The 26,493-nt window shown below is 37.5% G+C and overlaps 1 protein-coding gene across 22 annotated transcripts in view; it reads right to left on the bottom strand.

Moving 5' to 3' along the window:
- Nucleotides 1–26,493, bottom strand: part of LOC144958715 (uncharacterized) — a 138,497-nt gene that overhangs the window by 54,500 nt on the left and 57,504 nt on the right. For 9 of the 22 annotated variants that reach the window (XM_078890865.1, XM_078890864.1, XM_078890869.1 and 6 more), the window contains 8 exons: nucleotides 24,221–24,361; nucleotides 21,063–21,182; nucleotides 19,646–19,771; nucleotides 10,264–10,416; nucleotides 8,749–8,874; nucleotides 6,795–6,902; nucleotides 5,006–5,140; nucleotides 1,228–2,649 (listed from right to left, as the gene is read on the bottom strand). In XM_078890865.1, coding sequence (XP_078746991.1) covers nucleotides 1,228–2,649; nucleotides 5,006–5,140; nucleotides 6,795–6,902; nucleotides 8,749–8,874; nucleotides 10,264–10,416; nucleotides 19,646–19,771; nucleotides 21,063–21,182; nucleotides 24,221–24,361 — 2,331 coding nt within the window. The remainder of the gene's footprint in view (nucleotides 1–1,227; nucleotides 2,650–5,005; nucleotides 5,141–6,794; nucleotides 6,903–8,748; nucleotides 8,875–10,263; nucleotides 10,417–19,645; nucleotides 19,772–21,062; nucleotides 21,183–24,220; nucleotides 24,362–26,493) is intronic. The other 13 variants (XM_078890880.1, XM_078890887.1, XM_078890885.1 and 10 more) reach the window with 4 other exon arrangements.

Genomic DNA, 26,493 nt, shown 5'->3' with positions numbered 1-26,493 from the left:
TGATGAGCAGTCATTCGTATCAATAGGAAATATTTCACATTTTAGACTGTCTTGTATTTTGTTCATTTGTTGTTTTTTAAGAAAGAAAAGTGAGATTCAGCTTTAATAGCGAGCATGTTGAGTAAGTAGGATTGCATTCAATTTTTAAAAACGATTTAAACAAATAAAATACATTTAAAAAATAAACTGACAAGAAACGGTACTTTTAATAGATCATACCTTTATGTGGGAAAACAAAGAGGAAAGAAAAATAAATTAATTTAAATAAATAACATGGCAGGTGCTAAACAAAAGATTTTTGACTCCGTTGCAGATTAATGCTTACCCTAAAGAAACACGGATAAATTAAAAAAAAACCCAATATGGTATTATGTTTACTGTGCAAGTGATTCCAAACAAAGTGTAGGATGAAATCAAGAGGTGGCTTTCAATGCTTGCTTTCTTATTTTTCATCAATCAACAACTTTTGTCATTTATTTAGATATTTTAAGAGGAAAATACTTGTATGTTTTGGGTATTAGAACAATACCTTGGGTGTTTCAAAAATTAAAATAATTTTGGTGATTTCAATGTGTTCATTGAATTGAAAAAGTATGTGGGATCATTTTCTATCTGAATGCGAATTAGCGGGGGTTGAAAGCCACCTCTGCATATATCAACATGCGAATTAGCGGGGGTTGAAAGCCACCTCTGCATATATCAAGAAAGTTCAATTAGTCAGTCTATGATCAAACCTCAAAGCAATTATTCACATCATATTTTTAACACGTGGATGGCAAATCAAATGTAAAAGTTCTGTTTTATTTTAAATTCTGATTCACGTAAAACCTTTTACCATCAAATATTATGATGTTGGTAAATTACATTAGATATATCAGACACGGAAAATTGAATTTAAACACAAATTCAGAGAATTAATAAAGTTGTAGTAGCTTTTATGAAATTATATGCATTTTCATGATAAAAATGTATTGCTTTCACTCTAAAAATATTTATTTTAAACAAAAATTCGTTTTTCCGCAGCTGGGTTATCCCAAAGTAATATCAGTATACATGTTATGTTCTAGAACAACCTTTAACAAACACAATACATCATTACTAAAAATTCACGCTCCTTGATCCGGACTTCATGCCATGTTACACCACACAATTAAAGTGCAGTAATTAATAACACCTGAGAAGAAACCAACCACACAAAATCCACAGCATTGCACTCAAAATGTCTACCTTTTTCTAGACTATCTCTTTTCTTTTTCTTGCTTGGAGTGGGCGGAGGGCTCAGCAGCTGCTGACCAGCGATGGTCAAATCTAGATTTGATTGACGTCTTGTATCATCTCCGCTGATCCTCGCGTTATCTTCTGATGGCGTGGAAGGCATGCGATACTCCTCAGTGTCTTCAATATCTCCTCCGTCTCTGTCTCTGCCAACATCACCAACCTCCTCTTCAACATCGTCGTCATCATCAGCCCATGGGTTATCTTCAAAATTCTCCACCTCTTTATCTCCCGCGAAGTCTGCAGTTGGAGGCGGAGTTGTAAGCTTAGCATGAGATAATTTAGTTCCTGTAGTGGCTCTAGACTTTGTTTGACTATCCGCTCGCTTACTTCTCTTGCTACTCCGACCACTGGCACTAGCCTTCCCACTGACGCTCTTATCACCCTTGAGGCTGGCGGCTGCAGAGCGATCTCCCTTATTGCTGACAGACTTACTGCCTCCCTTTGTAGGAGAGCTTGTTTCAACACTTTCTCTTCCGCCGTCTGGAACAGCTGACGATGGTTGAGATTTATTGACGGATTTTCCACTTTTACTTTTCTGAGAAACCGATCTTGATTTTTCTTGTGTTCCAGAACCAGCTTTTGAATCTCGTGCTGAAAGTTGCTTATCATCATGAACTGACTTATCTTCAGGAACTTCTTCAGTAAACACTACTTCTGCTTCTTCTGTTGGGGATACGAGTGCTTCCTCAGCATCTACTGATTTTTTCTCACTTGCAACAGACGGAGCTGCTGATTTAATTCCATCCGTAGCTTTGCCGGCCATTGATTCTACTTCCGCTCGAGATGCAGTAGCCGCTTTTGAGCCTGATCTGGAAGCGTCCACCAAACTTGGCTTTCTGGATGACGGCTCCACTGACACCTCTCTCACAGCTTCTAGTCCTCCTTCAGTCGGTCCACTTGGCCATTGAGCAGTGTCAGCTTCAAGATCATCATCGCCTTCGCCTTCGTCGTCTGCATCAAACTCTGAACTCCTTCCTGGAGTTTTAGGCGTTTTTGTGGCGTGTCCTTTACTACCCGTCACATGGCTGCCAGCTTCCGAATCAGTCTGCAAACCAATGGATCGTGATCTAGGCGTACTGTTTAATTTCATGCCCACTCCTTGCTCTGCCTCTTCTTCTTCCTCTTCCTCTCCTTCCTCGTCCTCCTCCTTGATGGTGTCGTGTTCTCCGTTCTTTATATCTGATACAGGTGAAGGAGAAGGTACTCTTGGTATTTCTATTTCTTCCATTGTAACTTCCCTTGATTCAATGTTGGCAATTTCTTCCTCCTCTGGCCTTTCTGTGATCTTAGCCCAATGTTCTCCATCGCTGCCTTCCGTGGACAAGTGTGTATCATTCTGACCATCTGCAGTAGATGTAGTGCCCTTGAGACCTATGAGTTAAATTCGAATGAAGGTCAATATGATGAATAATCGAAATCTATAATTTTCGATTAAACAGCAATATATAGCCTTTTTGTAAAAAACAGAAGCATTCAAAATGAAAAAAATGGTTTAAAATACTAGCGCAGACAAAAAATGGAACAACAAACAAAAGAAACAACAACAAAGATAACAAAAACCAAACTGATCACGCCAAAGAACTCATCAACTTATCGAATAAATGTTGAAAAAACAATTTTCCATCACAATTATCTAGTGTTAAATGAGCACTATCTAATTATCATTTCTTAGAAAAATGTCACGTTATTGAGATTCGTAGCAGTTTTAATAAAAAAACAAAACAAAACAGTACACGTCAGCATCGAGATCATATTCATACGTAATAATATGGTACGTTCAATTAATTGATAAACAGGACATTACTCCATTCTGTTGTGTTATTTTTTAAAGAGCTAACATGACGTATATGACATTTCAGCGCTAGTTAACAAGAATACAGAACGACCAAAAGGTTTTGCATTAGCTTTGCAGAATCAATAATAAAAATTCAGAGACCTACAAGCAGCGACATAAAAAACAACATAAAGTTCATTTGAATTTCACCAACTTGAAAACGTATACGTAAGAGTGCCTCTAAACAATTTAGATATTTACATATGAAAATAATCGTGCAATCTAGAAAACATAAAATAAGCTACAACAGCAAAATAATAATATATCCTTTAACTTCACAAATCTATCTTCACCATTCTAACCAACAGCATCTACTTGAAGTTTTCGAATATTATAACTTTGCAACAGCAATAGCCAATTAATTAGTTCTAGGGTTTTGAAATATATAGTGTCTTTATTAAAATGTGTTATGATTGAAACATTCCCATTTGTGTAGACTATAAAGCTGAGATGAGTGCACGAAGGTATAATATTACATTTAACTCTTTGTTATCTACAACAATCTTCTCTACTTGCGCCTTTTTCTATGCAAACAATTAAAGCATAAGGCTTGTTCTTTGACATAAAGAACACAAAACCAAACGAGCAACAAAAATAAAAGAGTAAAACATATTTCATCTAGCATTCCTAATGATTTCGTGGGACAGTAGCTAGTTACATTAGGCTCCAAATTAATCACATTTTTCTTTACATTTTCTGTGACTGAATCTTTGTTATACTGGCATTATAATTTGTTTTTTGGTCATGTAATAAAAAAAAGACATTAATGAAAGCGTTGACAACGAAACAGTCTACAGCTAAAAGAACAAGTTACATGTAGATACGCCCTCCATCCAAATAATAAAAAAGAGGGGACACAGTTTGTACATCAATGGTCTAGACTGGAAAGTATTTTCGTCTACACTTTCTTGACGCATTTATTACACCTAGACGTCTACTTGTGTGATATCAATTTCCAAGCAGCATCCTGTAGCTTCATTAATATCCAGTATTCTCTTTGTTCGTTTTTTTCATTTCTTTTTAAAAAAAATATTCAGTAAGTTTATTTTTTATTTCCACGACCCTGGTATAACTAAAAGCCGTTTCATTATCTCTAGAGTCTATTAGTATCTTCTACTTTTATGAGCATGCGTTCCATAACCGTGCAATAATATATACCCTATACTACTTTTGATCTCAAATCACAACCAGGCAAATAACATTTTTCAAGTCACTTTGGTTGGACGTTCAGATTTCAGGTAAAATATTATATCGCCTGCCTATAGAACGCATGCCAAATCCCAATCAACCTGATGCCTATTATTACCTTAAATCTGTGACCCAATGCGTCATTGGGTCACACTTAATCTATTTAACCCTCTCATTACCATCCATAGGAAAATCGTCACATTCGTTACGATGCAACCAACAGTTTTCTTATTCTGATATCCGTTGTACATCACAAATTATAAAGAAAATACTTTGTTATAGAAATAAAAATTAGACACTGGGCATTATTATTATGTATGGAATGTACTTGTTCCTTTTCTGTTTGAGTAGATGAAAAAATCATTTTTTGTGTTGGGTGCGTGTGTAGTTTCATGATAAATTCTGAAAATTGCTGGTAATGCGAGAGTTAATTAGTCTATCTATACGTAGCCATCGTAAAGTTATAGCCTGACACTGGCCAAAAAAAATGACGTCAAAAGGCCAGTCTTTTGCCACAAAAGAAAACAAATCGTGAGTTGTATTCAATAGTTCAGCCAATGAAATAATTTGTTTCCTTGAGCTCTACTAACGACAACTCACTAGACGCTACACAAACCTAAAAAAATGAAGTCAAACTGCCAGTCCTTGAGGGTTCTAGTGTCAGGCTATATAATGTTAACGATGGCTACGATCTATCCCGACTACCTCCTGCTCCATCGAGCTGCAGCCCTGGAAGACTGCGCACACTAGTGGCATGTTGGAGTCCAGACTCGCGTTCAGCGTAACTCCAGCTGTGGATGGACATGGTGGCGTCGATGTCCCCGCTTGTATAGTCGATCTCTATGATAATATATAATTTGTTGAATAAGAGACATGGATATATGGTACAACCCTGAGGTGCTCCAAAGCAAAGGCAAGATAATAATATCAGACTGAGAATATGTCATTATATACAGATTCAGGTTTATTTGCTTAATTTGTCTACACTTGTCACTGCTTCATAATCAAACCTGTTCACAACCGCCACATGTTGTCAAAGAGAAATGTATATCTAAAAACAAAAACAAAACAAAACAAAACATAAGACCGCAATGATAGGAGATAAGATAAATAATAAATCAAACGAACTCAAGAGTACACATCAAGCGTTTAAAAATGTTTTTGAAAATAACAGCTTTACGTTGATGTGCTGGCAAGAATCTTCATTACCTCCAATTCATATTATTTTAAAATGTGTTATATTTTAGAAATGATAGTAACAACCACAGAGTTGATTTTACTTCATGTATATCCAAAGTCCAATGATAATTTCTAAAACGTATACTTTTAGTGGATAATTTACAAGAAGCTTTTCTTAAAACACGATTTGTATGTTTTACTTCAAAATTGAACGAAAAAACCCTAACACTCCACTCTTTGTTTAATACTCAAAACACCGAGTATACACAGGTATAAAACATCATAAAGAGGAGAAACAAAGCTACAAATTGCCCAAAATAAATGAGAAAAAATTGAGAAATCACTTTTATGGACCAAAAAAAAAAAGCTGACGTTATAGATCAAATTGGCATTTACAAAACGATTAATTTAGAATAGAAATATGAATAGATATATAATGAATGAATGACGAAGGAATAAAAGTGTTGAAAAAAAAGCGTTGAGGTATGCATGATATTTGGAGTGCAGGTGTATAATATTATGTCAACAGCTTTTATATATGACAATGAATATGAGGGTACAATTAAACAATTATAAAGAAGCGATATAATTATGTGTAGGAGTAAAAGTCTTCAAATAGATTCTGGGATGTCCTGTGAGAAAACATATTATAAAATATAATACCAAAAAAATAAAATAAAATAAAATAAAAGAAATGGTCGTTGAAAAACAAATAGAAAGAAAGATAAAATAGAACCTTAAAAAAGTAGAAATAAAGAAGAAAAAAATAGAGAAATCTAAATATTCAAGAAAATAAAAGATTAGATAAATAAATTTCACGAAGTAATATGGCTGTTGCTTAGATATTTTAAAATGCAATATTATGCGAAATTGTATAAATGTTATATTGATATTAAGTTCCAGTATATGGGTGGAGGATAGGTGTAACAAAATTATATGATTATTATCTTTTTCACACGAAAAGAATATATATGACCCATCGTCTAAAATGATATTATGCCTGGGTATTCAGGAGTTCAAAATTGAATTTACACTCTAAAATGTGATCCTTGTAAATTTATTCAATTTATTATATAATTGAGTAAAAAAATATTGAACCCAAAGGAGCGTAAAAACTAAACATTTATTTATCTAATCATTTTAATGTCAAGGTCACTTTTCAACATCCGGTTTACCCCGTCATTATATCACATTGATGCGATGAGTCTAATATGGGAAAGAGGAAATCGAGTATAAAAAAAGTATGATGATATATGTTCATGCAGCAGGTTGGGAAATAGAAAAGTAATTCCATGAGGATAAAAAGGAATAAAACCTGAGGCAGCCTGCGAGGCATGATCCCATAGAATCTGTTTTCCAGCTGATCCAAGTCTCTCTAAATCAGACTTGGCAACAGACGAGCTGGACACGCCAGAAATGCTTCCTGTTTGTTTCAGAGATTTAATAGTTTATTGCAGTGATGTTTTTATGTTTGTTTCAGAGAATGAATAGTTCAAAGCAGTGATGTTGTATGTTTGTTTCAGAGATTTAATAGTTTATTGCAGTGATGTTTTATGTTTGTTACAGAAATTTAATAGTTCAATGCTGTGATGTTTTATGTTTGTTTCAGAGATTTAATAATTCATTGCAGTGATGTTTTATGTTTGTTACAGAGATGTAATAGTTCAATGTAGTGATGTTTTATGTTTGTTACAGAAATTAAATAGTTCAATGCAGTGATGTTTTATGTTTGTTACAGAAATTTAATAGTTCAATGCTGTGATGTTTTATGTTTGTTACAGAGATTTAATAGTTCAATGCTGTGATGTTTTATGTTTGTTTCAGAGATTTAATAGTTCAATGCAGTGATGTTTTTATGTTTGTTTCAGAAATTTAATAGTTCAATGCAGTGATGTTTTATGTTTGTTTCAGAGAATTAATAGTTCAAAGCAGTGATGTTTTATGTTTGTTTCAGAAAATTAATAGTTCAATGCAGTGATGTTTTGATGTTTGTTTAAGAGATGTAATAGTTCAATGCAGTGATGTCTTCTATTTGTTTCAGAAATTTAATAGTTCAATGCAGTTAGTGATGTTTTATGTGTGTTGCAGAACTGTAATAGTTCAATGAAGTGATGTTTTCTTTCTGTTACAGATATTTTATAGTAATGTAAATGTATGCGTTTTCTGCGTTACAGAGATTGTATAGTCCAATGAAGTAATGATTTCTCAGTGTCCATAGATTTAATTGTTCAATGAACGTAATACATGTTATGTGTTACAAATCTATGATAGTCAATAAAGATGTGCACCCTGTGTGTTACAGAGATGTTATAGTTCAATGAAATATTGCTTTCTGTATGTTGCAGATTTCGATAACTTCACGGTTCCTATTTGTAGCATTCGCTAGTATAAAGTCTATAGTTTTAACAGTTTAACAAATGTAAGTTATCTGTGTGTTAAAAAGATTTAACATTTCAATAAGGTATTTTTTAATTTTTGTTTGTTTGCGCTTGCGAAATTAATAGCCCAACGCAGTATTGCAGCTTGTTTGTCTCAGATTGATATACGGCAATATTTCCTGAGTGCCACAGAGATCCGATATAGCTAGCAATGCTTTCAGTGTCTCTTGACGGTACAATAAATTCTTAAGTTACCGCTTCTCGCTGTCTTTCGGAGATTTAGCAATCTAACTAGAGAACAAAACTATTTTAGATAACCAAAATTCAAAATAAAAAATCAAATTAGATGTGCTGATATTACAAAGATAGCGAATGCAATAGAGACCAGTTCCGGTGGTTTTCAGTAACAGTTCCATCAATGTATGGCAAAAACTGACGATATTATAATGTATGCGATCGACATTTCATCTCATATCAGATTTGCATTCATGGGCCCATATGCCTTTTGTATCCTACCGATTCAGATATCATGATGGCCTGGTGAAGAATTAAATTAGTGTTAGGAAACGTACTGATCACGATTTAAGCCGCGAAAAGGTAATGCATATCAAAGTGAATGCTAACAAGAGATAATCTTTGGACCTTGAAAAGCAATAACCAAAAATAAATATAACAACTTTTTAAAAATACATTAGAACATGGCGCGTTTCAGACTGAAATCTCTTATTCATCTGAGACATTCCATGATATTGTTTAGAATTCTGTTCTGGATGAAGCTGTTATACTAATTTTTATCTAATAAATTTTACAAGTACCACATGAATATTTATATTCATTTGTCTTCCAAAAAGAACGTATACCAATGCAATATATAAATAAATAAAGTCCTACCTCTCTTGAATACTTTATTCTTGAGACTATCGGATTTGTTGGAGATGGAGAATTTCTTGGCGTTCCTCCATTCCTCAGGCTCGTCATCGGATACTCCAGATTCGTCCGTTCCGACTCCACCTCCTCCTGAAGAGATGGAGGGGAGGGGGAGGAAGGGGGGTGGCACATGAATAAATGAGTAGAAAAGTGAATAAATAGATCTTGTCATATCAAATGAGTGATGATTAGTATTTGTGATCCTTTGTTTTTTGGTAAAACAAACTCGCCCAATATCAAATTACACAAGTTGATGGAACATCGATAAGAGATAAACCAAAAAAAAAACAACAACCCAACAAAACAACTGCAGGGAATTAATCGTTGTTACAGTCCTAACTTTTTAAATTATTAGTAAACTTCCAACATTTCAATTACACAGGTTTACAATATAAATTCGTAAATAGCGGCATATTTCATTATCAAAATAATGAATACCTACACATATGGTGTACATAATAGTCTTCCACATGAACTATCCAAAACAGAAAGTGATATTATTTAAAATATCTAACTATAGATGTGTACTCTATAAACGAACATATTTGTTCACATAGACTAATCCAAAACATATTCAAACATTATAAATAGTACCTCGGAAGGAGCTAGCCGCTCAAAAAACTTATAATATAAGTAGTCCATACTAATCATTTACTTGCGTGGATCACATTTGTAATGAATGGGAAATAACTGCGTGATTGTTGTCGTGTGTGTAGTAATGACAGAGTTATGCCCCATGTGTTATTGCCTTGTCTGGAAAAGTGAGAGCCCTTGTTATTATGTAACTTCCTTCCTGAAGATGTTTTGTTGTTGTGTCCTAAATGGCGTTAATGAGGATGCTGTAATAAATGACCACTCTAAACCTCTATAATATCGTCTGTCTTTATAAAATGAGTAGAATCACTGTTATATCGAAAAGGTTAGATTACTCCTTGGAGAAAAGGAGGATATCCAAAGAAAATAAAACAACACAAACTGTTTTTAATTATTCGAGCTCTACAGGCCTCTTGACAAATCTCCTTCATTTACAACTGCGGAACATGGAAATTTGGAAGGAACAAAGAAGAAAAACTTGGCATATTCGATGAAAAGCAAATAAAATCATGCTTAACATCCATTTTCCTACAAAATTACAAACAAATCACGTATTCAAAAATGCAACAAAACACTGTCAACCCAAATATTAGAACACGATGGGAATGTTTCGTCCGCACCTATTCAGATTGCTATCATACACCAGTGCCTGCTCCCTAATTTTTCACTTTGATACTCATTTTTCACGTAACCAATACCTATGACCATAATGTACCATTTTAGTTCTTCAGAACCATTGGACCTACGGAGCCAAAGTTTATCCCGGTTTCTATAGCGTGCAACGGGCAATAGCAATTGCTTGCTACCTTTTTGACAGGGCACTAGTCTAATATGCAACATGGCATATAATAAAGATTAGACCAACAATCCATTGAAATTGCTTACCTTCAAGCCTATATCCAGGAGGGACATCATTGAGATTGCCGACATCAGGAACACCCGCACCGCCTCCTCTGGTCACAGAGCCGCCTACGCTGATGATTTCACCATCAGGAGCCATGATCATGCTGCCCTTGAACGACTCAGCCACACTCCCAGCTTTGTTGTGAGAGAATTATGGGAAAACGGTTAAAAAACATTACCTAAGATATCAAAGGGACAAAATTATAGAACTACAGGAATGCCTAGGCGACGATATCTTATGATGTCGTGGCGGAAAAGGCATAATATTTTTCTTGTTTTAAAGAAATCAAAGGGACAAAATTATAGAACTACAGGAATGCCTAGGCGACGATATCTTGTGATGTCGTGGCGGAAAAGGCATAATATTTTTCTTGTTTTAAAGAAATCAAAGGGACAAAATTATAGAACTACAGTTAGTTACACTCTGAGTATTTAATAATCAAAGTGTCAAAATATAGATGGAATAATCTATCACCAATTTCTTTGTACAGAGCTTAAAAGGGGCAGCATGGCTCAGCGGTACGGTCTTTGCTTCGTACTCGAAAGGTACCGAGTTCGATCACCCACCGCCGCTGCACTGTGTGGCCTTGAGGAAGTCACTTCGCCCTAGCTCCCCCCTCGTGGATCTTTACCTTGCAGTTGGTGAGGGGGCTTGAGGCACACGGGAGGGCAAAGGTGTAAATCCCGGTCGACCGTCACGAGACCATCCCGGGTATCGAGCCAACGAGCCACATGAGCTGCTCGCCCCGGTGTGTGACTAAATTTGATCCAAACCCGGTGCCCGAATAGCAGCCCTATCCAGGGCGCCACACTATTGTCCTTATGTCGAGTCCCAACCAGTCCCGTCAATGGCGAAGCGGTCTGCCGCCTAGCCAAATAATACCGCGTTCGTGTCGCCCGGGTCGTCGGCACGTCCGAGAAAAAAGCAAACGTCCCATGCATCAATCGATTCGCGGCCTGCCGATTGGAAAATGCGACGGCGGGGATGGCGAACTGACGCGTATATTGTCCCTGAACGTCGAGAGCCAGAGTATGGCAAAAAATGAGCTTTTATCAAAGCTACTGGCCGTTCATTGCGTTGATATCCTCCTTTTACAGGAGACCCACCTTTATTCAGGCGCGCAATCTTCCCGATTCCAGATCCCAGGCTATACGGTGGTCCAACGCGAGGACACTTCGAGGCTCAAAGGAGGGGTTAGCGTTTACGCTAAAGAGCCATCGAAGGTAAGGGTCATTGAGAGCGTAACGGACAGCAATGGGGTGAACCGAATTTCCGTGGAAGTAGGTGGACTGTGTTTGCATAATATTTACAAACCACCTAGAGCGACTTGGACTACACCACCGGTACCGGTGGTCAGCCATCCTTCCATCTGTCTGGGAGACTTTAATAGCCACCATCACGAATGGGGCTACCGAGACTGCAACGAGGCAGGAAGACAACTCCGCTCATGGATGGACTGTAATGATCTACACCTAGTGTACGATCCTACAGCCAAGGGTACCTTCCGGGGTACCCGCCATAAGAAGGAGTATACTCCAGACCTCACCCTCGTAACGAAAGGCGCGAACGGTGAACCGCTGCAGGTGAAGCGGACAGTCCTCGGGGACTTTCCGCATAGCCAGTACAGGCCGGTTCTTGTCACAGCTGGGGTGACAATACCGAGGGTGCAGTCTCTCCCACTTTGCAGATGGAATTTCAGGAAGGCTGACTGGGAGGAATTCAGTTCCTATATCGAGCAGGTCTGCCCTGCCATTCCTCCCAAGTCCAAGAATATAACCAGATTTAGTAGGCTACTGGTTAAGAGCGCTCAACGCTCTATTCCACGGGGCAAACGGAAATTCTACACCCCTTGCTGGACAGCAGAGTCGGAAGAGCTGTACCGAGAGTACCAGCAGACCCAGTCCCAGGACACAACCGATAGACTACTTCAGTCTCTGGCAGAGGGAAGGAAGCAACGGTGGCAGGAGACCGTGGAAAGTCTCGACTTTACACACTCCAGCCGCCACGCTTGGCGTTTGATAAAGAAATTGGACCCAGATCGGAATTTCGCGAAGGCTGCACCGGAATGCGAGGCAGACACAATTGCCAAGAATATTAAGAACCGTAGCAAGCGGATCCCTAATCAGGCTTTTGAGTGCGGTGTCCGCAAGGCGTACCGTACGATTCTGGACTCGCTACCTGCGGAGGAGTCGGACTGGACGGCCCCGTTCAGTCCCCGAGAAGTGGGTGCAGCCATTAGCGAAGTGAAGAACGGCAAAGCAGCTGGGATAGATGGTGTATATCCCGATATGGTGACGCATCTGGGCCCCAGGGCACGGGCCTGGCTAGCAGAGGCAATGTCTGACATCCTTGCAAACGGAAAGCTTCCACAAGTGTGGAAGCATGCGAAGATAGTTGCCATCCTGAAGCCAGGGAAGCCGGCGAAGGAGGCAGACAGTTACAGACCCATATCGCTGCTGAGCTGTCTTTACAAATTGTTGGAGCGTGTTCTATTAAACCGATGGGGGCCGGTCCTAGACGCTGCCCTGCCACCTGAGCAGGCAGGCTTCAGGGAAGGGAGGTGCACCACGGAGCAGGTCATTGCCCTTACAGAGCATATTGAGCACGGGTTCGAGAGAAAACAGCAAACAGGTGCTGTGTTTATAGACCTATCAGCGGCGTACGATACGGTCTGGTGCGATGGGTTAATGCTCAAACTTGCAAAAATCATAAGGTGCAAAAAGACCTTGAAGTTGTTCTCTTCGATCTTAGGGGAAAGGCAATTCCACGTCGCGCTGGGAGACGCCACGAGCAAAGTTAGGAAATTGAAGAATGGGGTCCCTCAGGGGTCGGTACTTGCGCCAATGTTGTTTAACGTTTACATTAGCGATATGCCGAACACTTCCTCCCTGAGGCTGGGATACGCAGACGACTGGGCACTCGTTACTCAGAGTAAAGTGTGGACCCGTCTCGAGAGCGTACTCAGCGAGGACGTCACCAGACTCAAATCCTACTTTGACAAGTGGTACCTGAAGATGAACACTTCAAAAACCGTGGCCACTGCATTTCACTTATGCAGTGGCTGGCACACCCGTAAACTGAATGTCCTAGTCGGGGACCAGCCACTCCCATATGAGCCGCGTCCAAAATATTTAGGGGTGAAGCTGGATCGCAGCCTTACCTATCGGGCTCATCTCGAAGGGGTTGCCCGGAAGATAGAGAAGCGGAATAGTCTTCTGAGGAAGCTGGCGGGATCGACTTGGGGCGCTAGCCAAGCGCTCCTGAGAACATCCGCCCTGGCACTATGCTATTCCACCGCGGAGTATTGCGCTCCAGTGTGGGGTAGAAGCAGAAACGTTGAGAAGGTGGATGTAAAACTTCGCAAGTCGATGCACATAGTGTCGGGAACGCTAGCAACAACCCCTAGAGAATGGGGCCCGGTAATGGCAGCGATCCAGCCCCCCGATGTCCGGAGGGAGACCATTACGGGAAACTGGCTGAGTAAGATCAAAGAGAGAGGGAATGGGGATACCCCTCTCATGCGCATAATGAACGGTGCCCCCGTTTCGAGCCGAAATAAGTCCCGGCAACCCTTGTACGCAGAATCCCTGACTACGGACAGAGCTGCACATACGAGATGGAAGTCGGTTTGGACGAATTCAATCCCTCGTGGGGGCGGGGACCTACACTCCTCTAAGCTTGGTGAGAAGTTGCCAGGCTTTGATACCAGTAAGAGGAGACACTGGGTAGCTGCGAATCGGCTTCGGTCGAGGAGCTGCCTAACGGCCGGTGCGTTACATCAGTGGGGTCTAACTTCCTGTCCTTTATGTCCACGCTGTGGGCAAGAACCCGAAACGGCAGAGCATCTAGTCGAAAGGTGTGTTGTGACGATGCTACCAGGGGGGTTCGCGACGGTGCACGAATGCGGACCGGACTTTGCTGATTGGGTCGATCGTCATAACATAATAGTGTGAACCATAAGAAGCTGCTGCCCTAGCTCAATTTGCGACGCTGCACAACGGCTGACGCTTGGGTTATTCCAGTCTTCCCTTTGGAATAGACCTTAGAGACAAATTTCCCCTATGGGATGAATAAAGGGAATTTTACTTATTTTATTTTCATTTTTAAAAAAATATTAACTACATTTTAGAGGTCTGGCTTAACGAAATATGTATGTACAATGAATTTAATTATATAACCATAGTATAAATAAGGTATTAAATCCAATTGCACTAGTTGACAAAAAAAAAAAAAAAAAAAAAAGAAGAAGAATCTAAAGCTAACATTATTATCAAAATATATCAAAATATAAACAAACTTGCTTTTAAAAGTTTAAAATAAAACTGACTCTCCTCTATTGAAATAATTCCTTTTGGCTCAAATTACAATTAATTGTAAAAATTATGATTATCGTTTTGGCGTGCTTGATCAGATATATTAAAATATGCAAATTGTAATTGAATATTTAGAATATGAAAGTCAAGTTTTATTTTTTTTTACATATATAAATATATACAAATACAAAGTTTTCCGTATACCCGGATAGTAATATGTGATGATTTAGGGGTAAAGCTTTCATTTTAGGATGACAATCACTATATTATGATTGCATGAAATTAAATTCATATCACTTAAGTGTTGAGAGAGAGGGGGGGAGGGAGAGAGAGAGAGAGAGAGAGAGAGAGAGGGGAGAGAGAGAGAGAAAGCGAGGAAGAGAGAGAGAAAGAATGAGAGAGAGAGAAAGAGAGTTAGAGAGACAGACAGAGAGAGAGAGAGAGAGAGAGAGAGAGAGAGAGAGAGAGAGTCTATTATCGCCCATTGTTAGTCTTCTATGATTGGGAGTTTCAAAGCTTCTGAGAGTGTTTTAGTACAAATTTTAGTAATTAATAGAGCACAGGTTCTCCATGTTCCAGTCAAAAAACTGAAAGGAAGAGTAAAAGGGTTTCAAAATCTTGTTTATAATTTACTCCTGTCATAACTTTAAATTACAATACTCTTCAACAGTCGTAACGTCACTTCCTTCCTAATGACGCATGGTAACTTAGTTACACTGGCTCTAAACTATCGGAACAATGGCGGACGCCCGTATGAAATATTTCTCCGGCGAGCATAAAAGCGTTTCCATAAGAAAAAAAAACACATAAATTTGATCATGTTTTGACTTTTACACATTCTGATCACAAGGCATATGAAAAGTTCTAGCCAGCATGAAGAATAAAAAGTAATGATTTTCTTTGTTTAGAACCAAGATGGCCGCCGTTGCCGGGCGGCGTGACATCAGACTACTGAATCCAATTATGCTGAACTACATATGAGATTCCCTATCAAATTGCATATTATATTGTAGAGAAAAAGAGAAGAGGGGAGGCATATCAATATTAAATGGTTGGAGTGTTAGGACGAAAAGGTGTTTGGAATTTGGAATTTTTTTTTTTTCATGTTGAAAACTATGATGATTTTGAAATAATTAACATGAAAATCATATTATAATTCGAGAAGAACCACCCATATTTAACAAGGAATTTGAGAAATCATCCTGTGAATTTTAATTGATATCAGTGCTTTGTTACCTCAATTTCTCAAACTATGTATCGTGTCACTCTCCTCTCTGTGGCTAACATAGGTGTATAAATAGAGAGATAGGCCCATCCAATTCTACCGCTTACCAAATCCCGTAACTTCACTGCGCGTGTCCGCCATAGACGATAAGACCCTCACTTTCGGGAATTCCCCTTGTTCGTCATTGCTTACCATATTTCTTTAGTTTTTGCGTTCGTTTATTCCATGATTTATTAATCTTATTCGTGCATGACAACAATCAGGCAGATATTTCCTATTAATTATTATTTATAAATCTATGGTGGCTACAGATCAGAGTAGACGAAAATTGATAAAAATTATGACTCATTTCCACGGCCAAGGGATATAAAAGGACATACTAATAACTAAAAGAGTAATATGCATGCATCATAAGAATAATTGTTTGTAGACAAGTTGTACCGATGTGTAATGGAAATTGAAGAATGTTAACAATGTGGTTTCGTTGTTTTTATTTCTTTGGATGGGAAGGAAAAATGGAGGGGGAAAAATGAAGGGAAAAGAGGGGAAACGACGATGAATCGTATTCCTATTTATACAGGTCAAGGTGACACACTAGAAACTGAAAGGCAATCATGCATGCTTGATAAAACATATATTTTAGACCAGTTCTACCCCGTGTTAGAGAGAAATGAAATGTTATATCTGTTGCTCTCATCGATGAAAAGGAAGATTGGAAGAAGAGAGAATCGTAGAAAAGAATTTTTATAGGTCAAGGTCGACATGGGCCAATGCGGGCATGTCACATCCGGTGTGAGGAGAAAATGAAATATTGGCTCGTGGATTAAAGGGAATATTTGAAGAAAAAATAAAGAAAATAGGAGAGGGGGAGGGCTGAAATGTAATAACAAACTGTATAGGTGGAGGAGACACATAAGATAATCATGCTTTGTAAAAAAAAAGATTTTTGTAGATCGACATTCCAGGGTGTTAATGGAAATCGAAATGTGTTAAAAATAGTTTTTCATCATTCATTTGGATAAAAGAGGAAATAAAGTGATAGGTTATCAGGGAGTTTGAATCGTTGTAAAGGTGAAACCTGTGGCTTTAGTGCGTCTTGTCTTAGGGTTTCCATCTCTGTCCCATATCCACGCCCCAGTGTGCGCCGTGCCATGTGGGGCGTGGCTGTCTGAAGCTGAGTTATGATCTGATAGGCTGAAATGGCTCAAAGGGGTGCGGCCATGAAGAGAAGGCGGACCCGATTTTGTTTGATTGACGGGAAGTTTGAACATCGACCCCATGTCAAGAGGATGTTGTTTTGTTTTTGATTTTAGCTTCTTCGGTTGTGGTGAAAATTGTTGTAGTTGTTGCTGTTGTTGTTGTTGTTGTTGTTGTTGTGCCAGTTTTGGGGATATCATTTCTCCAACCTGAGGTGTTGGCGGTGGGGTTTGTTGTGGCTTTTGTTGTTGTTGATCTTCGTAGGAATATTCATCTTGTTGTTGTTGTTCTTTTTGTTGGTTCAGAATAAAAGATTTTTTCAAAGTATCGGAAACGACACTACCGCTGCTCACAGTACTGGCTGGCGAAGCGGAACCTGTTTCATTTGATGCAATGTTTATCATGCATTGATTGTTATTACCAGCAACGTCGATGTTTTCAATCATTTTGATACATTTAGTTTGCATTATGCAAATTAAATTAGATAGTTTTTAAAATAATATATAATGTGATAGTGTGTAAATTCATTTCCCCATGATGATGTAAGAGAGTTAGCTTACAGCAAGTGGGTTTAATGAGTTCATAAATTTTGTATATCTGGTCATTATATTGAATACTAGAAAATTACTTTCTTTGATCGGTGTTACTTGGTATTTGGGGATAAAAGCATTAAGTTATAGTTGGTATTCATCATTTAGGCGTACGATATTATTTGGGCGTATCGTATTTGTTATTTGGGCGTACGGATTATTTAGGCGTACGACCTTTGATTATTTAGGCGTATAACTGACCTTTGGTGAAAGGAATTGTGGGACAGTTTACAATAGGATATAAAACAGTGTGTCTGATCAAACGGGGATCATTCTACCTTTTGATTCAGGATTCAACTTGACCATGAGCTGCACACTTTAAACCTTTTGTGCTCACCATCATTTATTTGCTTTTACGAACTTAGAAATATTCCACGTATATTGAAAATGGTTACTTAGGCAAACTGACTTTACATGTGGACTGATTTTACGGATTTGGAATTTATGAAACTGATTGAATTATGACAATGCTATTTGATTTGGATTTGGAATTTATCATGATTTGGATTTTGAATTTATCACAAACAAATAAACTGTAAGAAATGAAACTTGGAATCTGGACTTTTATTTGAATGTTTTGGTGTTGTGCATTCAATTATCATCACCGGCCCTTGAACTCTTTCGTCATTATTAACATCTACAACACAACGCAAAGGATAATACTACCATCTATGAAAAACACCACTATGCGATCATAAGCCATTACATATGTGTGCAACTACCCCACAATGATAGTTGATAAACACGTCGTAGTGTGTTTATGTAATGTGTGAATATGGAATGTGTAAAGTGACATCGGAATAATGTGCAATTTCATATCATCGTGTTATTTCATTTTCATTGTGTTTCATTTTGGATTGGTGAAAAAGGTAAAAGTTTGTGTGTGTGTGTGTTTTTTTTTTCAAAATGTGACACGAGTGTTGCATTTATTTTTCGGTTTTAATTTGATATTTCAAAAGGTAAACAAAATGTATTTCATTTAGATGTGAAGTTAAGGGTTGACGTTGAGTATGAAAATAAATAAATAAATAAATGAATAAATAAATAAATAGATAGATAAATGGGGGAATGGGACAAATAGAAAGGATACGATTAGAATATTCATTGATGAACTAGTCAGTACAATGTGTCAATTAAAAAAAAACAACAAAATATTTCAATATAACGACTATAATGTCTTGCCAACCCAACTCTACAATATAAGATTTTATCGTTCATTTTTTTTTTTGAGATATGGTGGTCTGAGAAATTATAAATAAATGTCCTTTAAAAAGCTATTTTAAAAAGCATTCCTAGACCCTCATATTCTTTTCTTCTCTGAAATGGAATACAAATAATAGTAACACGTTTTCATTCCACAAGCGATGCATTACATACACCATTCGCTGGAATATCTTGCTTAATAAAAGGAATTTTCTTTTTAAAGCAAACAAGCTGATTACATGATACAAAACTATTTATAATGAAAAAAAATAAAAATTGGCTGATAAATAACAATGCTATGATTATTCACGAATATTACATGGTGGACAATTTCATGGACCAGAAAAAAAAAATAAAATAAATTATTTTAAACCAAAATCAACTACATGTTAAAAATGGACAAAAATACAAATGAGTTGGTTATATCTAGTCTTTGTTCGGCTAACAGTAAACTACAAACGTAAATTAAAAATTTGTGGGTATTTGAAAATTCTATATTCTTCACTCCTTTTTTTTTTCCTGAACTGGAAAAATAATTACAAGGATAATTTTGAAGCAAGTTTTTTTTTTCTATAATGAACATAAAGAATCTCAAAAAAAATTGTGAATTGAATTGATCCTACTGTAGACAAAAAAAAAAAAAAAAAAAAAATTACATACTACCATCAAAGTGATTTTCTTTTCATTCTGTAAAACACAACACCAATTCACTGACACGAATCAAAGAAAAAAAATAATTTAAAAGCCAATTAATAGCAAAGCGTGTTATCTATTTGCAATTTAAATTATAAAGGGTGAAAGGTGAAATCTAAATAAAGGGAAGCAGTATTCTTACGTCCTCTCCTGGTACTGGCCTTCCACTGAGGTCGTGACCTGACCGTACCGGAAGTGCTACTTCCTGGGCCTCCCATAGCGTGAGGCGCGGCCTCAACACTCTCGCCTGCATGACTGGAACTTTTCCCTTGAGCGTTACATAAGAGATTTGAAGAAAGAAGGGAGGTAATACAAGAATTTAAATCATTTGATAATCCTATAATACACGACTAAAATTCGACAAAAATAAATTATCAAATAAATAAATAAAATTAAAACAGAACTTTAACGTACACATGGATAAAACTGGGGTCCAGATAGCTCAGTTGGTAGAGCACTCGCTTCACACGCAAAGGGACCGAGATCGATCCCGGGTGCACTTGAGATTTTTTTCTCCTGACCCCCTTGTCCACCCAGCAGTGAATGGATAGTTGAGTCTGTTAGATTTGGCAGAAAGTACTTTGCGATAGACTAGCGTCATATCCAAAGGATGGCAAGCAGTTGCTATTGTCCGTTTCACGCTATAGAAACCGCGATACACTCGACTCCGGCTCCACGGGCCGAATGGCGCTATTTTCTTTTAGTCTATTTATCCTATTTTCTTTTAGTCTGTCTATCAGTATCACACTGGAACAACTACAAACGACGTCCAACTTCTTTGTAATGACACTCACAAGACCGAACGGCTGGAGCTGAGCTGGTCGTTGGTTCGGATAAGTAAGTAAGTTGCTCTGCCTATTTAATGATGGTTGCAATTGTGGAAAATGACAGATGTCACGGAAATCACTTTAACCTTCTCTTTACCACCTATAGGAAAATCGTCAAATTCGTTACGATACAACCAATAATTTTCTTATTCAAATTGCTTTTGTATATCGTAAAATTTAAAGAAAATGAACAGTGTGTTGTAGAGCTCAAGAAATTATGTATCGCAAGAACTTTACTGCTATTGTGTTTGAGTGATAAAAAATATATTTTTGTGTTAGTTGGGTGTGAGTTTTTGGGAAAATCCTGACAATGACTGGTAAGGCGAGGGTTAACCCTCTCCTTACCATCCATAGGAAAATCGTCACATTCGTTACGATACAACCGACAACTTTCTATTTCTGATATCCTTTGTAAATCACACAATAAAGAAATTATTTTGTTATAGAGGTAAAAATTAGACACTGGACATTATTATGTATGAAATGTACTTGTTCCTTTTCTGTTTGAGTTGAATAAAAAAATAAAAAAAAAAAAAAAAAAAATATATATATATATATATATATATATATATATATATATATATATATATATATATATATATATATATATATATATATATATATATATATATATATATTTGTGTTGGGTAGGTTTGAAGTTTCAAGATAAATTCTGAAAATGGCTGGTAATGAGAGAGTTAGATAAATCATGAATGTAAAGCATCAACTCACCTTTGGCCCTATCTGAGCTTAGAGGGCTGGAGAACGACTGGTCAGTCTTTTTTCTTTCCCTTTCCCTTCTATCTGGGTCAGATCCCACCTCTGCTCCTGTTTCGTCTTCCTCTATCAGATCTATTTCAAAAAGAAGAAGATTAAATGCATGATCAAAATAACAACAAAAAAAAAGTTTGTATAATGCAAAAAATTACAGAAGTGTTGATTTTGTCACTATTTAAAAAAAATAAAAAAATAAAATAAAATTCCCTTTATTCACCCCATAGGGTAAATTTGTCTCTAGGGTCTATTCCAAGGAAAGACTAGAATAACCCAGGCGTCAGCCGCAGGGCAGCGCCGCAAATTGAGCTAAGGCGAAATGACTTGCTCAGGTCCACACAGGGCAGCGCGGCGGGCGATCGGGTGATCGAACTTGGTACCTTTCGGATACGAAGCAAAGACCGTATCGCTGAACCACACTACCCCCTTTGAATTTTATTTTAAGTTCTATTTAAAATAATGTAGTTTGCTGATGGCTCTGTGATTATCATACATTTTTCCGTATTCACTGTTTATGATAAATTACTCATTCAATTTCTCATTTTTCAATCGACTGAACTTTTGACGTATCAACTGGCATTATGAGACAGCGTGGTTCAGAGGTATGGTCTTTGCTTCGTACCCGAAAGGTAGCGAGATCGATTACCCGCCGAGTAATGTGGCCTTTAGCAAGCCAACTCGTCCTGGCTCATTTTGTGGCGCTGCACTGCGGCTGACGCCTAGGTTATTCCAGTCTTGCATTGGGGTAGACCTTAACGACAAATTTCCCATTGGGGATAAATAAAGGGAATTCTATTTTATGTTTCGCAGATTTTTGTTTGTTTGTTGCTTTAGGTCTCTTCCAACACAATTGAGGTTATATGAGAGAAAAAAACAAGCAATCTAACAAAAATAGTACAAATGTAAATCAAAATCATAACCTAAAGATATCATAAGCTAAATTATAAATAACCAAGAACAAACAGGCAGAAGATTTACAGAAAAAAAAATATCCCCTGTCAAAAATACAATCACAAACCGAAGAAGCAGGATAGGCTAGTAAAGAGAAGAAGAAACGACATCACTATCGGATCGTACACCCATGCGAACATCATAGGTATATGATTCAAGGGTGATGCTCCCATCCAACCACCCGCTATTTCGCAGATTAAGTTCAGAAACAATACATAGTTCAAATATACACAAATGTCATCTGTGACAAAAATTAATGTAGATATAGATTAGTTTCATTGGTTTAATTAATGATCATTATTTAAAGTGTGGTCAATTAATAACTTTACGAAACACCAACCCATTTGATATTGAGCTATTGAAATATATCAATCTTTATCTGAATGACAGACTGATCGATAAATTGATTGATTTATTGTCTGATCAATCGATTGAGTGATCGGTTAATAAACGCGATTTATTGACTACTGGTTGATTGATTAATGGATTGATTGGTTGATTGACCGATTGACTGTCTGACTGATAGATTGAAAGAATGATTGATTGATTCATGTGTGCGGCTATGTGGTCTTGTGATATGACACTCGTTTTCGGATCGGAAGGTCCTGGGTTCGAGCCTCGCTCGGCGCATAGTTGAGTCCTTGGAAAAGGCCCTTTACTCACATTCTCTCACCGTTCTCAGGTGTAAAATGAGTACCTGACCGTCAACAGCGTTGTCTCTGTCCGAACAATTATAATTTCGCCTTACAGGCGTCATGTCTTGTACTAAATGTTAAATGTTGCTGTTGGCCAGGGACCCCTTGTAAATCGCTTTGAGCACGTTTAGTGGATGTTGCGCTATATAAAAGGTTCAATTTTCATTCAATCATTGATTAAATGACTGATTCATTGTTTGATGGACTGATTAAATCATTCATCTGGGTGGGGTTCTGATCTCCCACAGTGGGCAGGGAGGCACTTGCTGTGTCTTCTCTCATCTCATGTAGTTCCATATCTGAAGCAGACGTCGGAGGTCATCTTCCGCCAAGCTGATCTATCTCTTGCCAATTCTATTAAAGCAGCGCCACCTTTCTCAGCTTCATCTGTCCAAGTTCTTATCCCTTTCAAATACGTTATTCTTTGTCTTCCTCTTATTCTTTTTCCATTCATCTTTCCAGTCAAGGCGAGTATTTCCAAACCAGGGTTCAAGATTCGCTCGACGCATAGTTGAGTCCTTGGAAAAGAATCTTTACTCACATTCTCTCACCGTACTCATGTGTAAAAAAAAAGGTATTACTATTCTGTGTCTTCTATCACCCCTATATCAGCTGTTTTCCAACATGCTGTGTGTCTTTGTCTTGGAATGAGTTGGGTTTGGCAGATGATTATATTTTTTCATCGTAAATCATCTCTCTGTTATGCACTGTATTATGTTTTGTTTACATAATACAATATATTATGATTTGTAAACATTTGAGTTTATTCCTCTTAATGGGGACCTCTGCTTGTGTCTGGATGAGACTTTTAGGTGATCTCAAACTAAGTACTTTGATATGATAAGTATGCTCTTGGGATCTACATCTGGTTCCTCTTTGAACCAATACTCCTTTGTCTTACCCTTTCTTGGGCTGCTTTAATTGTAATTCTAGAACTTTTTACTATCCCATTTTCTTTCTTTTTACTGGCGCTGATATGACCTTAATGTGTTCAAAGCGCCGTAAAATCCTTAAAAACAACAACAACAAAATAATCATCACCATGAAATAATTATACTACTACTACTACTACTACTACTACTACTACTACTACTACTACTACTACTACTACTACTACTACTAATAATAATAATAATAGATCTGTATTGTCCATAAATATGACAATTTGTCATAATGTAGTTTCACTTTTTATAACGTTATATGATAACTATAACATTGAACAGAGATTTTTACACTCCTACCTATTCTCTCTCTCTCTCTCTCTCTCTCTCTCTCTCTCTCTCTCTCTCTCTCTCTCTCCCTTCCTTTCAAGCGTGCGATATATATATATATATATATATATATATATATATATATATATATATATATATATATATATATGTACACAACATAAACCGGTGCATTTCATTTCCAATTCGTTACAATTGTGGCAATTCGACACCAAATAATATTATCATCATTATCAGAAACCTTGAGTCCCATGAGCATCCCTAGACAAGAGGCCTCTGGTAGCTTGGTCACTGGCTAGATTGGAGGAATCGCCCACTAGCGTGGATAGTTGAGGTGTGGCCGGCACAATCGTCACAGTGGGAGGATCAGTCGATTGGCCATCTGGAAAAAAGAAATGTACGAAAAATGTAGCTTCCATCTTTAAAAAAAAACCCATGAGCTTTTATATAGCGCAATATCCACTAAACATGCTCAAAGCGCTAGCCCTAGCCCCTGATGGGAATCACCCTCTGGCGTGGATTGTGGAGACGTGAACGGCACAATCGTCACCGTAGGAGGATCGGTCGATTGGCCATCTAGAAAAAAGAAATGTGCGAAAAATGTAGCATCATCTTTTAAAAAACAAAGAAAAAACCTGAGCTTTTATATAACGCAATATCCACTAAACGTGCTCAAAGCGCTTTACAAGGGGTCTCTAGCCCTAGTCCCTGATGGGAATCACCCACCAGCGTGGATTGTTGAGGCGTGGCCGGCACAATCGTCACCATGGGAGAATCGGTCGATTGACCGTCTGGAATAAGAAATGTACGAGACAACTTCATTTAGCTTCCATCTTTAAAAAAGAACCCCAAAAACTTCAGCTTTTATATAGAGCAATATGAACTAAACGTGATCAAGCCAAGCGCTTTACAAAGGGTCCCTAGCCAACAGCAACACTTAAGATGTAGAACGAGACATGTTAGGCGATACTACACCTTTTTTTTTTACACATGAGTACGGTGAGAGAATGTGAGTAAAGATTCTTTTCCAAGGACTCAACTATGCGTCGAGCGAATCTTGAACCCAGGACGTTCAGATCCGAAAGACCACTTAGCCGCACTTTAAAAGCGTGATCGAAAGCAACTGCATAAAAAAACCCCCAAAAAACAAAACAAAAAACAAAAAACAAAAAAACAAAACAATCAAATAATACAAACAAACAACAAAACAACAAAAAACAAATGAATTTAAATAAAATATAATCGGACAAAACAAGGAAATTTCATCTGTATTTAATGAAAATGAACGTTGATGGACTGACTGCATGATTTAAAGGATTGTGAAGTGTTATAATATATTTCTTGTTAGGGTAAATTGTTCATCATTAAAGTTAAGTATATGGACTACAATTTTGATCTCCTAAGAATTACGAGTTAGAAAAAAAAAGTCTGATGTCACGTCCTCCCAGCAACGAGCAGCTTGGTTCTAAACAAAGCACCTACTTTTTATTCTTCATGCTGGCTAGAACTTTTTCACATGTCATGTGATCAGAATGTATAAAAGTCAAAACATGATCACATTTATAACGTTTCTTTCTCCTCTGGACACACTTTTATGCTCGTCGGAGAAGTAGGTATTTCATAAAGGTGTCCGCCATTGTTCCGATAGTTTAGAACCAGTTACTAAGTCATTACGAGGGAAGTGACGTCACGATTGTTGAAGCCTATTGCGATGTACAACACTGATTGGGGGGTTACAACGCACAATAAAGAAGTTATTCATCACATGGGCAATCTAACACGTTGTACTTGGGAACGTCAAGTCATTCATTCTGTTTATGTATATAGATAGTATGCGCTTGGCTAAGAAGCTCATAACATTGCCATCCGGAAGTATAACAGACCAACACACAAAACTGTGTGCAACCATGAACGTATATAGTCTGGTTACACGGTTTCGTGAGAACTACTCATAAACGCGGATGGCAAAAAAATCAAGAACAAAGACCCGAGTGACGTCAACTTCGAACTATCTATACCTGGAACAATGACTCAACACCAAGATAATTAATGGAAACCATGCGATACAGCAAAATATCACGCTAATGCAAAATGGACCATAATACTTATTTAAACGAAAAAAGTAAACACATCACAACCCATGGCCATTCCTCTAAAATAAAAACAAAACATATTCAATATTTGTAATGCCACCACAATAGAAAGAGTAAAAATCACGCTAATGCAAAATGGACCATAATACTTATTTAAACGAAAAAAATAAACACATCACAACCCATGGCCATTCCTCTAAAATAAAAACAAAACATATTCAATATTGGTATTGCCACCACAATAGAAAGAGTAAAAACACTACAGAGACTTGAAGCCAGTTAATCTTTTGGTCAAGTCTTTTCAATAATTCAGTTTAGGACAAATTTGCAAGACTTTACCTCAAACCTGAAAGGATTTGTTCATGCAAAAAGAAAAGAAGAAAAGCTCTGAAACACAGTGTCCCGTTTTTATAGCTATAAC

This window comes from Berghia stephanieae, chromosome 13 (assembly GCF_034508935.2).
Source record: "Berghia stephanieae isolate SIO BIC M18660-M18661 chromosome 13, UCSD_Bste_1.3, whole genome shotgun sequence".
Taxonomy (NCBI): domain Eukaryota; kingdom Metazoa; phylum Mollusca; class Gastropoda; order Nudibranchia; family Aeolidiidae; genus Berghia; species Berghia stephanieae.
The sequence above is the reverse complement of the archived record's forward strand: the minus strand, read 5'-3'. Positions and strand labels throughout refer to the sequence as shown.